The 14,638-nt window shown below is 38.8% G+C and overlaps 2 protein-coding genes across 2 annotated transcripts in view; one reads left to right on the top strand and one right to left on the bottom strand.

The window, feature by feature from the left end:
* Positions 1-11,070, top strand: part of capn1 (calpain 1) — a 30,116-nt gene extending 19,046 nt beyond the window's left edge. Inside the window, exons 7-22 of the mRNA XM_062444567.1 lie at positions 929-1,012; positions 2,553-2,638; positions 4,108-4,182; positions 4,612-4,772; positions 5,321-5,481; positions 5,597-5,608; positions 5,829-6,040; positions 6,335-6,374; positions 6,473-6,538; positions 6,652-6,709; positions 7,181-7,245; positions 7,447-7,515; positions 7,680-7,758; positions 7,930-8,046; positions 8,315-8,373; positions 8,554-11,070. Coding sequence (XP_062300551.1) covers positions 929-1,012; positions 2,553-2,638; positions 4,108-4,182; positions 4,612-4,772; positions 5,321-5,481; positions 5,597-5,608; positions 5,829-6,040; positions 6,335-6,374; positions 6,473-6,538; positions 6,652-6,709; positions 7,181-7,245; positions 7,447-7,515; positions 7,680-7,758; positions 7,930-8,046; positions 8,315-8,373; positions 8,554-8,580 — 1,371 coding nt within the window. The 3' untranslated portion in view covers positions 8,581-11,070. The remainder of the gene's footprint in view (positions 1-928; positions 1,013-2,552; positions 2,639-4,107; positions 4,183-4,611; positions 4,773-5,320; positions 5,482-5,596; positions 5,609-5,828; positions 6,041-6,334; positions 6,375-6,472; positions 6,539-6,651; positions 6,710-7,180; positions 7,246-7,446; positions 7,516-7,679; positions 7,759-7,929; positions 8,047-8,314; positions 8,374-8,553) is intronic.
* Positions 11,071-11,212: 142 nt separating this feature from the next.
* pnp5a (purine nucleoside phosphorylase 5a) lies at positions 11,213-14,402 on the bottom strand. Its single transcript, XM_062444603.1, has 6 exons — positions 14,151-14,402; positions 13,142-13,311; positions 12,949-13,052; positions 12,574-12,749; positions 12,260-12,450; positions 11,213-11,934 (listed from the first exon to the last, which is right to left on the bottom strand). The coding sequence occupies exons 1-6, from the start codon at positions 14,171-14,173 to the stop codon at positions 11,717-11,719; spliced, it is 882 nt and encodes a 293-aa protein (XP_062300587.1). The 5' UTR covers positions 14,174-14,402; the 3' UTR covers positions 11,213-11,716.
* Positions 14,403-14,638: the final 236 nt, after the last annotated feature.

Below are 14,638 nucleotides of genomic sequence, written 5' to 3'. Positions count from 1 at the left end.
TGCTTTCTCTGTTTCATATAATTAATTAATTAATTAATTAATTAATTAATTACAGTAACATCATAGTGTCATATTTTACAGAAAGTATACTTGGTGTACAACTAACTGTTATTTAAAAGAGAGAAACTGATTAATGGTGTGGGCTCGAGACAGGTGAGGCTGATTTGAGGGAAGTGAGAATAGTGCAATTTCGGTAAAATAAAAATGGGGGAATGAAATCATTTGAAAGGACTCCAGGAGAGGGCAGCGAAGACTGGCGAACCTGTGGGAGAGAAAGGTCAGAACTGGCAAACATTGACTGTTATTATCAAGGTTAATTTAGTGAAGTGAATGTTTGCAGACGGGGGGGATTGCACTCTTGTTATAGGACACTTTGCACACTCTGTTTGTTTGCTCATGCTACTGATTTTGGGTAGGAGGAAGTGCCAGTGTCTCATCTGTCTGGAAAGTTTCAAAGATGACAAACACCATAGATAAAACACAGAGCTGGTTGTTTTAGACCTGACCAAAAGTCAAGTGTAAAGAATTTAAACATAAGGAAATTTAAGAAAAATGATGATGTGCTTGTAAGTCAAAGTTCATATTTGGTATGCGATTAAATGTGAAATCCAGTTTGACAACATTGCGTATATCGCTCAGTTGTCTTTGAATGTCATCACATTTGCAGCTGACATCATGTTGCATTTCATCTCAATCGGGTTACACACATACAAGACTTAGTGTGACTGCCTGTGTCTTTGTTCTCACCCTGTGAAGTCGAATGGTGTTAATGAATGAGCCGTGTCATGAGGGCGACTGTGACGGCCGCCTGCGTCTGTCTCATGTGTAGTATTGTTGTACTTTCCTTTATCTTTGTGGACGTCATTCTGATTTGTGCGACTCGTGCTGCAGACTGAGCTGACTCTGCATGTGCTTCTCTCATCCCCAGATCACTAGCAAATTAGACATGGAAGCCGTCACCTTCAAGAAGCTAGTGAAGGGACATGCCTACTCTGTGACCGGTGCGAAAGAGGTAAGTGCTAATGAAGCAGGATTGTGGCACCAATTGTTTGACTTAAGCAAATGCAAGAACAAAGATAAAATACACAATGAAAGAAGGAAATCATCTGTGTGATTTCTGACCAAATATCTCCTTCACTTTCATATAACCCTAACCCTAATCCATAGAACAGTTTCAGAAATAAGAAAACCGTGTAGAGAAAGGAAGAAAAACATACTGAAAATACATATTTCCATAGATTCATAACTTCGTGTTTATTATCATTTATAATAAAGGCCGATATCACATGTTATTGAAGATAAGGTGTTCATTGTGTTTAGGGAATTAATTAGGAATGCATTGTAGCTCAGTTTTGGGTTCACTAAACCTAAAATATTGGCAGTCCTTAATCACTGACTTACCAACCCAGCTGGGAGCTTGTGAAAACAAACAGCCAATTATATAATGCAACATCAGCAGATCCTGAGCAGCCTGACGTAAAAAGTGATGATTCAGAAAGATAAAAGTTACAAAAACCATCACAGCACCAGAACTTAAAGCATAGCAATAAAATGGCTAAGATGTATACAGTAACTAAATACTAAAAGCAGTACATTTGAATATATTAAGCTTTATGAGACTGAAAAGCCTGGTTTAACCCCAATACTGTGACGTTGTGACTGGATCAAAGTCTACCAAACTGTTGACAAAAGCTGACAGTACAGTGACTAAACTGATTGTTTAGACTGCAGTACGTGAACCTTTCAGTCATATCATATCACAGTGAATAAAAGTTTACTTATACTGTAAAGTTTTATGTTTTTTTTGTTTAGTTTTGGTAGAAGTTGGATCTAAAACACACTACAAATATTTCTTTTTTATACAATGATGTATCTAAACTTTGCATTATGTGCTCTGCTGTACACACTGAGCAACAGCAGCGATCATTGTTCTGAGCATTTTCTACAGTAAGAGTTCATTCATAACTTCATTGTCACATGATAAATGAAGAACAGCTGACATCTTCACAATCTGTATTTTCACATTGTAAAACTAACATTCATCTAATTCAAAATGTCGGAACTGATTTTGTACGTTTTACCGTACTAATTAATTTCAGACTTACTTACCATTTATACACATGACTTTTCAGGTCAGGTCAGTTCAGTCATTTGACTTTCAGTCAGGAGCACAAGATCAAATGACACAAAAAGTACAAAAATGTTTCCTGTATGTACAATAAACAGAACCTTATAATACAACAAAACTTTATCTACTCTATCTATCTAATCTCTAAAATGCTAAATTGCATGTGTAAATTGAGCAGGGTTATTGCACAGGGAATGAAGGACTTTTTGCTCCTATTGCACTTGAACCAGGATACCTTAAATCTTGCAGAGAACCTTCTGGTTCAGGGTGGGTCTTACCAGCCACCTTGACAATATAGCTCATGTAATTTTCGTCCTTGATGTTTAAGGTGAAGAGCGTTTTATGAAACGTATTAACACAACGTGCAGGAACCAGTTATGTAATGTCAAAATGTGAATGTCAGGTGATGTTTCTTTGCCCTCAGGTGGTGTACAGAGGAAACATGACCAAGCTTGTTCGTATCAGAAACCCCTGGGGGGAGGTGGAGTGGACCGGAGCCTGGAGCGACAAGTAAGACTTTAAGTTCAATGGCAGTTCAAATTTCCCAGTTTCTTAGTAGTGAATAAGACAAGTAGATAATGTTTAGGATTTTATGTTCTTTCAGGGACGTTTTTACTGTGATTTAAACTCTGATTTTGGGGAAAATCAGTCATCAAAATGATCACTTGGTGTTTTTTGTATCTTTATTCCTTATGTTTAGTAAAGTTTCCCATGTTCATCCCCATCTCAAAGAGTCTCAGATAGAAAGAAAGAAAAAAAAAAGTAGAAACTGAAGGGGGAGGATGGCTATACCTCTCAGCTGATCTCATAATAGAACTCAGACGGAGTAGAGAAATGGGTGGAGTTATGTCATATCGTCTTGCTATAGTTATGAAAGTGAAAAATACCTGCACTTCACACTTTCAAATGGGTGTGAAACTGTCCATGTTGACTATGAGTGAATAATTTGAGGCAGTGTTGAAAGAAAGAATTTACAACTTCAATTACTCTGGAGATTGTGTTGGGTAACAAGGAAGCATTTATCTGTCAAAGCACCTTTAGTGGAAAAACTAATTTTTATCTTTTCAACAAAATTTGTTTCCACCAGTCATCTGTCCCGTGACTTTCTGAAGGCTGATACCATCTGCAACCAAAATAGCATCTACTTGGATTAGGGGCAAATGATCACATAAAATATATCCTGCAGGATTTCAGTTCACTGGTCAGGTCATTTGGGAAAACCTTTGTGAGAGTTCAGGTCCACTACTTTGGTCCAGACTGAAATATCTCATTAACTACTCAATGGATTGCCAAGAAATGTTGTACAGACATTCATCTTCTCCAGAGGATGAATCCACGTGGTGATTACTTTGCCTCTAGCGCCACCATGAGAGAATATTTGTGGTTTAAAGTGAAAGCAATGTCTCTTAAGTTATAAAAGGGATTGCTATGATATGCTATATGCTATTTTTTTTTTTACAGATATCTGTGGTGCCTCGAGTATGAACTAACAACTAAAACTTAAAAACAATTAGTGATGCTCTGACTTTTCATCTAGCGCCATCAGCTGTGTTTTGTGCTAGGCTAATTAGCAAATGTTAGCATGCTTACATACTAAATGAGGATAGGTGAGCATGGTACTTTACACCTGCTAAACATTTAGGTGTTAGCAAATGTTATTGTGAGCATGTTAGCATAAAGCTCAAAGTCCAGCCATGTCTAAGCCTCATAGGGCTGCTAGCATGACTGTAGACTTGTCTTGTTAAGCAAGAAATATGGTTGTCAGCGGAGTTATTAAATAAAAAGCAGAAAAAAGGAAAACACATGTAAAATGTCTGATAAAAGAATCAAATATCAAGACAAACCCTAATGGATTGCAAAACACGAAAGATCATCCAAATTTAGCCTCAGGCCCTACTGTCCATCCCCACGAGACTTTCTGTGCGCATCAGTCATTTCTATATTTGCATAATCATCTCTTTTCTTTATGAAATGCTCAGCTCCAGAGAGTGGGAGAATGTGGACAGGTCTGTTAGAAGTCAGCTACAAAACCGCAGCGAGGATGGTGAATTCTGGTGAGTCTGTTGGTGAGGTCATCAGTGTCAGCCTACAAAGAGTTTTCTCCTTTGTCCAATTTTGATGAATTAAAGAAAACACATTTGCTTTGCTGGTTTGCTGATAATAAAACTGAAAGTCAACTTGGAAAATGACATCCAAGAGTGCTAATGTAACAGCATACATGTTACAGCATACATTAACATTCAACTGGATGAACTCAACACACATGGCAGTTGTATTGGTATGGCTCTGTCTCTCTTTGTAATGTCTGTTTGATATGTGTATATTCTCTGCAGTTAACAGTGTGTATCAAAAATGTCAACATAATTTTTCATGTGTGTCGAAACAAGGTTCCACTTTTAGTCTGTGTATTAACTTTAAAGTCTGCCAGCATGTCTGTGGTGTCTCCTCGCTGTCCTAACAGTTTACCCGTTTCCCTCTCTCAGGATGTCATTCAGCGACTTCCTGCGCGAGTTCACTCGTCTGGAGATCTGTAACCTGACGGCCGACGCCCTGCAGAACAGCCAGCTGAAGAAATGGAGCTCCTCACTCTACCAGGGTGAATGGAGGAGGGGCAGTACTGCCGGAGGCTGCAGGAACTTTCCAGGTACAGTATGAGGTTTTGAAGGGAGGAAAGAGGGAGAAGAGTTTGAAGGGCGTTATTAATGAGAGGAGAGAAACAAAGGCTTGGTAGGCTGGAGGATTCGTCCAGGAACAGAATTAAATGTCATTTTTATAGCACATTTTAGAGTTGATTCTCTTTTTTAAAAGGTATGATGCATTAGAGTATTTCATTAGCGTGAATTAAAGCGTGACTTTTTGGATCCCATGATTCTCTAAGCACTATGCCAGGAGCACACACTAACCCTACTGCTTTTGGGAGGTGTTGAAGATGGGGGCCAGGGGGGGTTTGGATGAATTTACTAGAGGAATGTGAACCAGTGACTCCTATTTAAGCAGTAACTAACCAAACAATGGTCTGTTTTAAAATACATTTTGGAAATCACCCATCACGAGCAGAGACATGCATGGAATTGGAGTTTGTTTTCTCGTTTACTCTCTAGTGTGATTGGCCTATAAAACAAAAATTCAACTGCTTCAAATTAAAGCCAAAAAGCAGAAGAACAACCTGTCCCTTTGGCTTCCTGTTTTCAGCAACCTTCTGGCTGAACCCCCAGTTCAAGATCTTGCTGAAGAACCCGGACTCTCCCGGCCAATCAGATTGCAGTTTCCTGGTTGCCCTCATGCAGAAAGACCGCAGGAAGAAACGGCGGGAAGGCAAAGACATGGAGACTATTGGCTTTGCTCTCTATGAGGTTAGCAGCAGCAATGTATAAAATGACATTGATAACTTTCCAATTTCAGGATTCACAGCCGAATCTGTCTTTTCTTGATAACGTCAGTAACTTTGTCTCTCTCTTTCCTTTCCAGGTTCCAGCGGAGGTTTGAGCTTTTCTACTTTTCTTCTAAAAATTCATGAATAAGCTGTTGTTTTAAAGTTCTGTCCAGAGATAACGACATTTGAGCATAACAGTGAGAAGATTTTAACTAATTCACAACATTTTAGGGTAAGTTTTGAAGGGTTAAGAGGTAGAGCTTCTCCTGACACAATATTACTCATGGTCTTCTGAATGCAGACTAATTCTTCTGACTTTCTTCTCAGGCTGCGGGCAAGTCAGCAGTCCACCTAAAGCGAGAGTTTTTTCTGACTCACGGCTCCAGCGCTCGCTCAGAGCTCTTCATCAACTTGAGGGAGGTCAGCTCACGGTTGCGGCTCCCAGCTGGGGAATACGTCATTGTGCCCTCTACTTTCGAGCCCCACGTTGAGGCTGACTTTGTACTCAGGGTTTTCTCGGAAAAGCCTGCCGACTCTGAGTGAGTTTTTGGCACAATTAAGATTTTATTAATGCTTGTTTTGTCCTCTTAAAATATGTCAAAACCTATTTCCTTTACACTTTTTTTTGAATACCTTGCTATGTTACTTAGCCATTTTACCTGTCAAAATATGTACATTATGCTTTATACAGTATCAAAAGAAAAAAGTGATAAAGAGCTTGTAGAGTAATGTTGTTTAATGATTGTTTTCTTCCAAAAAGCCGAGAAGAAAATGTTTAATTAAACATCTGTTGTGAAAAAAGTAACTTGAGGTCTTTCTTCTTTCTGTGTTAGGGAGCTTGATGATGATGCTACAGCGGCGCTTCCTCCAGAGGTGAGAGGATGCGACAATCGTCACATGACCATTAAGTAATGCGCAAAAAAACCAAACACGTTTTCTGAATACATTTGTGTGTGTGGTGTTCGTTTTAGACTCAACTAGATGAGAGCCAAATTGACGCAGCCTTCAAGAATCTCTTCAGACAGCTGGCCGGGCCGGTACGTGACAAGTAGAGTAGCTGCAGCTTGGTGCCATGACTCATAGAATACCTTGTCATTTATATTGTATGTAAAATTAAAAATATATTAATCATTCTTGTTTTTGCCAACAGGACATGGAGATCAGTGTCACAGAACTGCAAACTATACTGAACAGGATCATCAGCAAACGTTAGTATCAGCAGAAATACTCAAGTTTATTTCTTCTCTCATCACAGTAGAAGCATTAAAATAACTATTTGAATATAGTTTACATCAAGGCTGGATTATCAAGGGGGCGACTGTCCAGGTGCCACAAAAATCTTGGAGTTAAAAGTTTTGTTTTCAAAACTTTCATTGTTTTTAACATATTCAAGGTATTTGTTTTATCTGACCAACAGTCAAAAGCCAAAAGATGTTGAATTTACTATCATGGAAAATGATTAATCAATTATCAAAATTGTTGCCAATCAATGAGTCAGTTGACTTATCGATTAATAAACTGATTTCATTTCAGCTTGAGAGTCCTTCCCTTGTCTAATGGGGGCCCAGCAGCAAATGTTTGCCCTGGGGCTCCATAGCAGGTTAATCTTGCTTTGCATCTATTATTTAAAATTACTTTTAATTAATTTATGTTCTGCTTGCGCTTTCTTATCTAAACAGACAAAGACCTAAAGACGGACGGCTTCACAAAAGAGGCTTGTCGCAGTATGATTAACCTCATGGACGTATCCTTTTAAAATAATTTGTTATCTGCAGCTCTGATGGTGCTGGATGTCATCTGGAAACAGTTGTGTTGGTTTAATTTTGCTGTTAAGGCCCTTTTTCTCTTGTCCTTGGATTCTTCTGATATTGATCTTTTGTGATAGTAGAAATTAGGTTTAGGTTTGCGTTGGCAGACATTTTGTTCCCTTAACCTCTCGGCTCAGACTGACGGCAGTGGAAAGCTGGGACTGGCAGAGTTCCACGTGCTCTGGGAAAAGATTAAACGATACCTGGTGAGATCAAACCTTGATTAAATAGTATCGATTTGGCTTCATGACACTGACATCAGCTTGTTAACTATTTTGACATCTGGCCAGCACACTGTTTTTTGTTCTTTTTTTCTGTCTATCTAATGTCTGTTTCTTTCATTATCAATCTATTTGTGTCACCATGTTAGACTATATTCAGGGAATTTGACTTGGACAAGTCGGGCACAATGAGCTCCTATGAGATGAGGATGGCTCTTGAGTCAGCAGGTAATGTACTCACAAGTTTAAAAACCTTTTAGCTTGCCAATTAAAAATTACAAGAGTGAGAAGTTTTACCAAACATTTCCAAATACAATGAACCATCTTTTTGACATTTTGGTTTATGTTTTGTTGACGTTTTTTGCTTCTTCCGGTTTTCCATCTCTTGCTGTCCTCCAGGGTTCAAGCTGACAAACCACCTATTCCAACTTATCATCCTGCGCTACACAGAGGCAGACATGGCTGTCGACTTTGACAACTTTGTCACCTGTCTGGTCAGATTGGAGACCATGTTCAGTGAGTCCCATTGCTGCACATTTCTAAAAAGACCAGTTTACCTGCTTATCAAACCATTTCAGTCACAGCATCATGGAAATTAGTTTGTTTTTTATTAGAAATATTTTTTATCAGTTAATAAACCATTTGTTATTTGATATTATCACATTACACTGGATTAATGCTCAAAATAGTAAAGTGTTAAAAGACATGTCTTCCAAACACAACATATGACAACATAATACCTGCATTTGACTTGTAAAGTGAGTGATCCTTTTTGTTTCTGTAGAAACCTTCAAGACCATGGACACAGATACAGATGGTGTCATATCCCTTAACTTTACTCAGGTATGGACACACAGTCATCTGAACAGAAATGCTCCTATGCAATTCATGCAGATTTCATTTAAATTTGTACTGAAACAGCTGGTTTTCTTGTATTGTGTGGCATATTTAATTACCACTTATGTAGTAACCTGTGCATACATGTCCTTTGTTTTTAATTTACATGCTGTCTCTGTTCTACAGTGGATTACCCTGACCATGTTTGCCTAGCGGTGAGGGGTCTCCTCAGTAAGTGTCGCACTGCATCCTGCTGCAGCTCCAGGCCCTGTATTTGTTGTTTCAGAAGTGCCTTTTCTCCCTCAAGTACTTCCTCTCTTCCATGCTGCTCACTGCTGAGGTTGTCTGATGCTAAAAAACCCAACTGTAAAACCTTCTTTACAGTGCCTATGTAGGCAAAAGGTGCCAATCCTGTATTTGTCCCATTTTTGCCAATGGAAGGAAGCTCACTTCTTGTAGCCAGGCAGTCAAATTCAAGGTTAGCACTGAAAATGTTAGCACCGACCGTTTGTAGCTCGACAAACTTTTATTAGAAACAGTGCTACTCCGGGGGAAGAAATAATCTAATTGGATAAATTTCAGTATGTGGAGACAAAAAAAGGCCCATAGTAGCTGGTTTGGTTGAAAACTAATTCCTTCTTAGCGTAGCTGTTGTTCATGTTTAAAGAAATGTTAGCCATACTAGCCTTTAGCTACCAGGTTATGGAGAAACAAACCTGACTTATTAGAAAGTAAATATTAAGTGATCAAATAAACTGAAGAAAAAACTAATAAACATTAAATTAATAAACACATAAATGCACAAAGAAATTGAGGAGTAAAATTTATAGAAATTCCATGTTATTTATTTCTTTATTGTTACCTTAAGAGATATTTTCCGTGATTATAGTTTATCTGTGCATCAACAAAGTTCTTTTTCTCAGCATAATTTACTTCTAGTCAAGCGGGCTTAAATGTGTACAGGACAATATATTGGCGTATATGATCAATAACAAGAAATCACTATTCAGTAATGCCAATTTTATGTTTACGGTAATGTTGAAACCAGCTATTACATAGTTCGTCCACCAGGGAGCAGTAATGAGTTTGTTTTTTTTACTTGAAAATGTACTGCTTCTTTTCTTATCTGATGTTAACAAAATGTTTAAATGTTGATATATTTATCGGCCTAATAAAGCAAGTATTAGTTTGACTTTACACTTTAAACTTTATTACTAAAAGACTCCAGAACGTCAAGTTTGGTTCTCCATATCCGCTAAGGTAGGCAGCTAAGCTAAAGGTAAGCTAAACTTGTGAATGTTATAGTCAAGAGGGAATTGCTTGTCTTGTTTCTCAAGTTTGCCAGGTAGCTAACTAGTGCTTCAAAGATGCACTTTTTACAATCCACACTGTGCTGTAAAACATCAAAAGGTCAGTCTGGCAGGTTTAGATCGCTTCTTAATCAATTTTAAATCAGATTTTAATGGTGTTTTTAATCGGAAATTTGCAATCAGTCATTTCATCACATTGTACATCATCATTTGTGATAAGCATTTGATTTTAAGGGATTCCTCTGCATGTATTCACTAATCAGTGGAGGGAAAATGATACTTTTTGACAGGTTTTCAATGAAATCAATTACTTAATATGTGAAAAATCTCATGTGGCTAGTAGGCCAAGAGTTCATTGGAGAACCTGACGATCTGCGGATCATTTGTCTCTTAAATTTTAAAATAAGATGTATTACAATCTCAGCGTCAGATGTGGAAACCTTCTGCTCAGACTTCTCTTTTTAACTCCTCAACATTCAGTGCATATGAATGTCGCCAATATGCATCTCTACTCAGCTTTTATAGCGACGTTGCTGGCATGGCACTTTCTGTTTACATCTTGTGCCAAACTTTGCTCAACATTAACAACACACCGCCATGGTGCTGTGCTGTATCATAGAGAATGTGTTCTGTTATATTTCTTAAAATCTAATCCTGGTCAGCTTCAAGACGTGTGTTTATCATTATGCATGGCACTTTTTACAGACTGTTTTGCAAAAAATATGAAAAAAAACCTTTTATATTGTGGCTGGAACTAGATGTTATAGTGATTTTAAAAAAGGGGGTGTGTGTCAGCCTTGTTTAACCTCACCTTTCAAAAGGGAACAAGAACACATCAATATTTTAGGTGAAGGTAAACAATTATGTAAGACAGAACAGATGGAAACCTTGTATGCATGCGTTGTGAAATGTGATATGTATGTCTGCCTGCCTGATTTCTGTTCAACAAGGGGAGCAAATATTTTATTTGAATAGATGTATTCCAAAATAACATGTTACTTTTGGGCCGGAAAAAGACTTGAGGGGCATAATTTGATTCAAATATGGAGTGTGTAATAAAAAAATATCTTTATTTTCTCATCTAGCAGAGTTGACCTACAAGCGTTTCAATTACCAAAATATTCTGCCAATAATTGTCAGTTTAGGTGTTTTTTCACATTTTGAAATTATGTTCTTATGCTTCTGTCAAAATGTGACTGCCAAACTGTTTTCTTTTGTATGATACTCTGACAATGCCAGCATTCTTATGTAATACTTTTTTGCCGTATAATGCTTATATAACATTGCCTAATGTTTACAAAAGTAACATTCTGGACCCCTTTGGACCCGTTCAGTCATGCAAAACATGGGTTTATTGTGTAACTTCTCTGTAAAACTTAAATTACTCCCCTGAAAATAAAAATGGTGATATTTTCACAAGTCTCTAAATTAATGAATCAGATCATATTTATGTTGAATCTGGAGAAAGTGATGATTTTGATGGTTGTGAATGATTAAATCAATGAAAATGACCCGAAAGAACAACACAAACAAAGTTATTATAGTAATAAATAGTACCTTTAGTAACAACATTCACATTAAAAAAAGCACAGTAAAATACCTTAAGTCCACTAATGTACACATTTCAACAACATCATAATATTAAGATCTTTACAGCAGGTTTTTGCTCATTGTTAAGTTAAATTGCAGACATTTGTACAAGCTGATCAAATATTAAGTTAGAACAAAAACGCCTCATTTAAAATGATACAAAAAAAAAACTGAGAAGAGACTTTTTCTTTTCGAGCCACTCAGTAGAGGAATGTAAGGCACAGTGACATTAAAACAAAGGTTGTGTCCATTCTGCGTTTCAGCTCAATCCTAATTTAGTGAGACTTTGACCTAAGACTAAAAACAGCCCAACTGCTCACCTTAATAATAAACTAAGAGGGGATTTTCATTGGCAGAATAGCATCAAATGTGAACCATAATGTCACACTACAAGGCTAAACTCTAGCATCTGACTAGCATGAATGCCTCTGATGGAGCATAGTGTCTCTTTAGGCGTAGTTGTTGTTGTGCTCAATCTTGGTCACCATGGTGGAAACCAGCCGCTCCAGCTGCTCCGCTCTCTGCTTGCCCGTCTGGAGGACCTCCTCGTGGTTGGCCTTCTCTTCGCTGTCGTAGTCCACTACAGCCTGGTTGGTGATCAGTGAAAGGGCGAAGACGCGCATGCCGCAGTGACGTGCGATGATGACTTCGTGGACTGTGCTCATGCCTATGGATAGATACAAAGAGGTAAATATAACTACTACTGACTACTTAGAAATCATGTAATGTGGTGTCAAACTGGCTGGACTCTGATGTTTAAATCAATGGAGGGAGAATGCAGATCTAATGGTGGTGCGTACAGCTTTACTAGCTTTAGTTTAGAAGCTTATATTTAGGTCTATAGCTTTCATAGTGGGTGAAGATGCCTATATATAAGAACTAAATATAGGCAAACATACAGACTGCATTTTTACATAAATGTGTGCCTAGTGCAGCCCTAGCTGTTTTTTTTTTCATGTTTCATTGCTGGATAAGTCTGAAAATATACACACCAACAGCATCAGCGCCCAGTTTGTGCAGCATACGGCACTCAGCGATTGTTTCGAATGAGGGTCCACCCAGCACGCAGTAGACGCCCTCCTTCAGGAAGTCTCCAAAGCCAAGCTCCTGTCCCACATCCATGGCCATCTGCTGGAGATCTCTGTCGTATGCGTCGGACATGCAGGGGAAACGCACACCGAATCTGGGAGGGGAGGAAGTGAAGGTTTACTAAGGGCAAAGAATAGCGGTGACCTGGTGCTAATATTGCATAATATTGAATATGTGCAAACAGGTTTGTTTAACTGACACACAAGTCATGACCTACCTCTCATCATTGGGACCAGACAGGGGATTGTTGCCAGCAAAGCCGGGCATGTTGAGGTGATCTTTGATGATCATGATGTCACCCACTTTAAAGTCCTGATTAAGGCCTCCAGCTGCATTGGTCAGCATCACTGTCTCCACACCGAGCAGCTTGAAGATACGCATAGGCAGTGTAATCTGGAAACACACACACACACACACGGCATATAAATATAAACATTATATAACCATTTAGAGGACACTTTGGTTAAAAGGATCCTTCAGCAGCGTGACTTGATATGCAGCATTTTCTAAAGGCCACAGATTTCACAGCTGAATGATGTCCAACCCAATCAGCTGCAGTGTTTAAATACATTTAGAGAAGTAGAACACAAACCTTCTGGATTGGGTAGCCCTCATACAGGTGGAAGCGCCCCTGCATACACACACATGGCCTCCCCTTTAATGTGCCAAACACCAGCCGTCCCGCGTGTCCATGCACTGCAGAAAACAAAACAACCCATTCAGTAAATATCAAACATACATGATAGTCAGTCAACAACTGTGAGCTTTGTCCTTGGTAAACTCACCAGTGCTCTGGGGGAAGTTGGGGATGTCCTTGTAGTTGAAGGCTACCTGGTCCTTTAACATGTCAGCAAGCCCTCCGAGCCCTGAGCCGCACACAATGCCAACTAAGGGCCGGACGTCTGTTTGGGCCAGCAGCCAATCAGAAGTGGCTTTGCAGTCCTCGTAGCTGTAGCTGAATGACATGAAAAGAAGATTGGAAGTTAGGTTGAACACAGTAAATCAATCCAGCAGGAAACAATGCAAAGATTAAGACATTTTGTCATGTCAGGTTATCTTAAAATGATGCAAAATCACTTTTTTTTATCAAGTCTCATGGAGTAGAGGTAGTCATCTATCATCTGTATTGACATTTTTTTCTATCTTCTCTGACTTTAACTGCAGGGGATCCGTCTTTTCCTCAGTGTCCTTATTCACCTCTCTTTCCCTCCTCATTTAATAAGTAACATGCAATATGATCATTATCATCAGATTACAGGATAAGAGTTTTCTTTTTCTTTCTGGGCAGCAGGCCTAATCTGAGAACTGCTACTAATAGGGATATGACTTTTGAAGACACACATTCACATTCCTGCAGAGTCACAGTAGTATATTACGCCTCTCTGGTACTTCATATGACTTTTTGTCTGCCAGACTGAAATTTTACACTCCCCTGCACTCTCTGATTTGTGCAATTCCCATAATTTGATCATTTTGAGTTTGGTCCTTTAAGGCTGTGCTATAAATAGTGACATTTACTCGACATCTAAAGCCATAAAACAGCCCCAGTAAGAAATGCTCATATCATTAAACGATAGAAACAAGCAAAAATAAATATTCCAAAGAAGAAAACTCCCTCAGGACTAAATGAATGTCTTTTCATTTGGTGCCCATAACGCATCTGCGCATTTTTTTTGGGAGAGAGGGCTTTTTATTTTTTGCCGACGGTCCTGACTTGCCGATGAAAGAAACCATGTGTTCAACTGCATGAGGAGAAGTAAGCTGAGAGCACAGTCTGATCAAAAGTTTACTCACCCATTGTTTGCCTCAGGAAACATTGTTGAAGATTAAAAAAGTCTGACGAGGTAAGAAAAAAAGCAAATGTGTTTTAAAAGCACAAGTTCCAAAGAAGTGAAACGTTGAATCAAAGCCCAGTTGTTTAAAAAAAAAAGAAGAATGTTATAGATGAGCCAAAGAAAAAAGTTTAAAAGTCTTCTGTTAGTTTAGTATCTGTAGTTTTTCTTCTGCCAGTTGTTCTGCTTGAGTCCTGTTAGAGTCTTCTGATCGTCTCACTTTGAGTCTGAAGAAAAGGCGCAGTCGCTGGGTTTATTATAGGCTCACAGTCCCCCGCCCCTCAGTGCCTCTTCTGGTCAAAAATGACGCATGTGGAAGCGGCATCCCCATTGGCTGAGCGGACACACCTTCACCATAGTATGAAATTTAGAAGAAGAAATGTGTGTTTCGACCGTAATCCCCCACCCCATCCATCCACCCCGCCCTCCTGCAGCTGCACAAGTAGCGTT

Source organism: Scomber scombrus, chromosome 23 (genome assembly GCF_963691925.1).
Source record: "Scomber scombrus chromosome 23, fScoSco1.1, whole genome shotgun sequence".
In the NCBI taxonomy this organism is placed as follows: domain Eukaryota; kingdom Metazoa; phylum Chordata; class Actinopteri; order Scombriformes; family Scombridae; genus Scomber; species Scomber scombrus.
This window is presented reverse-complemented; position numbering and strand designations above follow the sequence as displayed.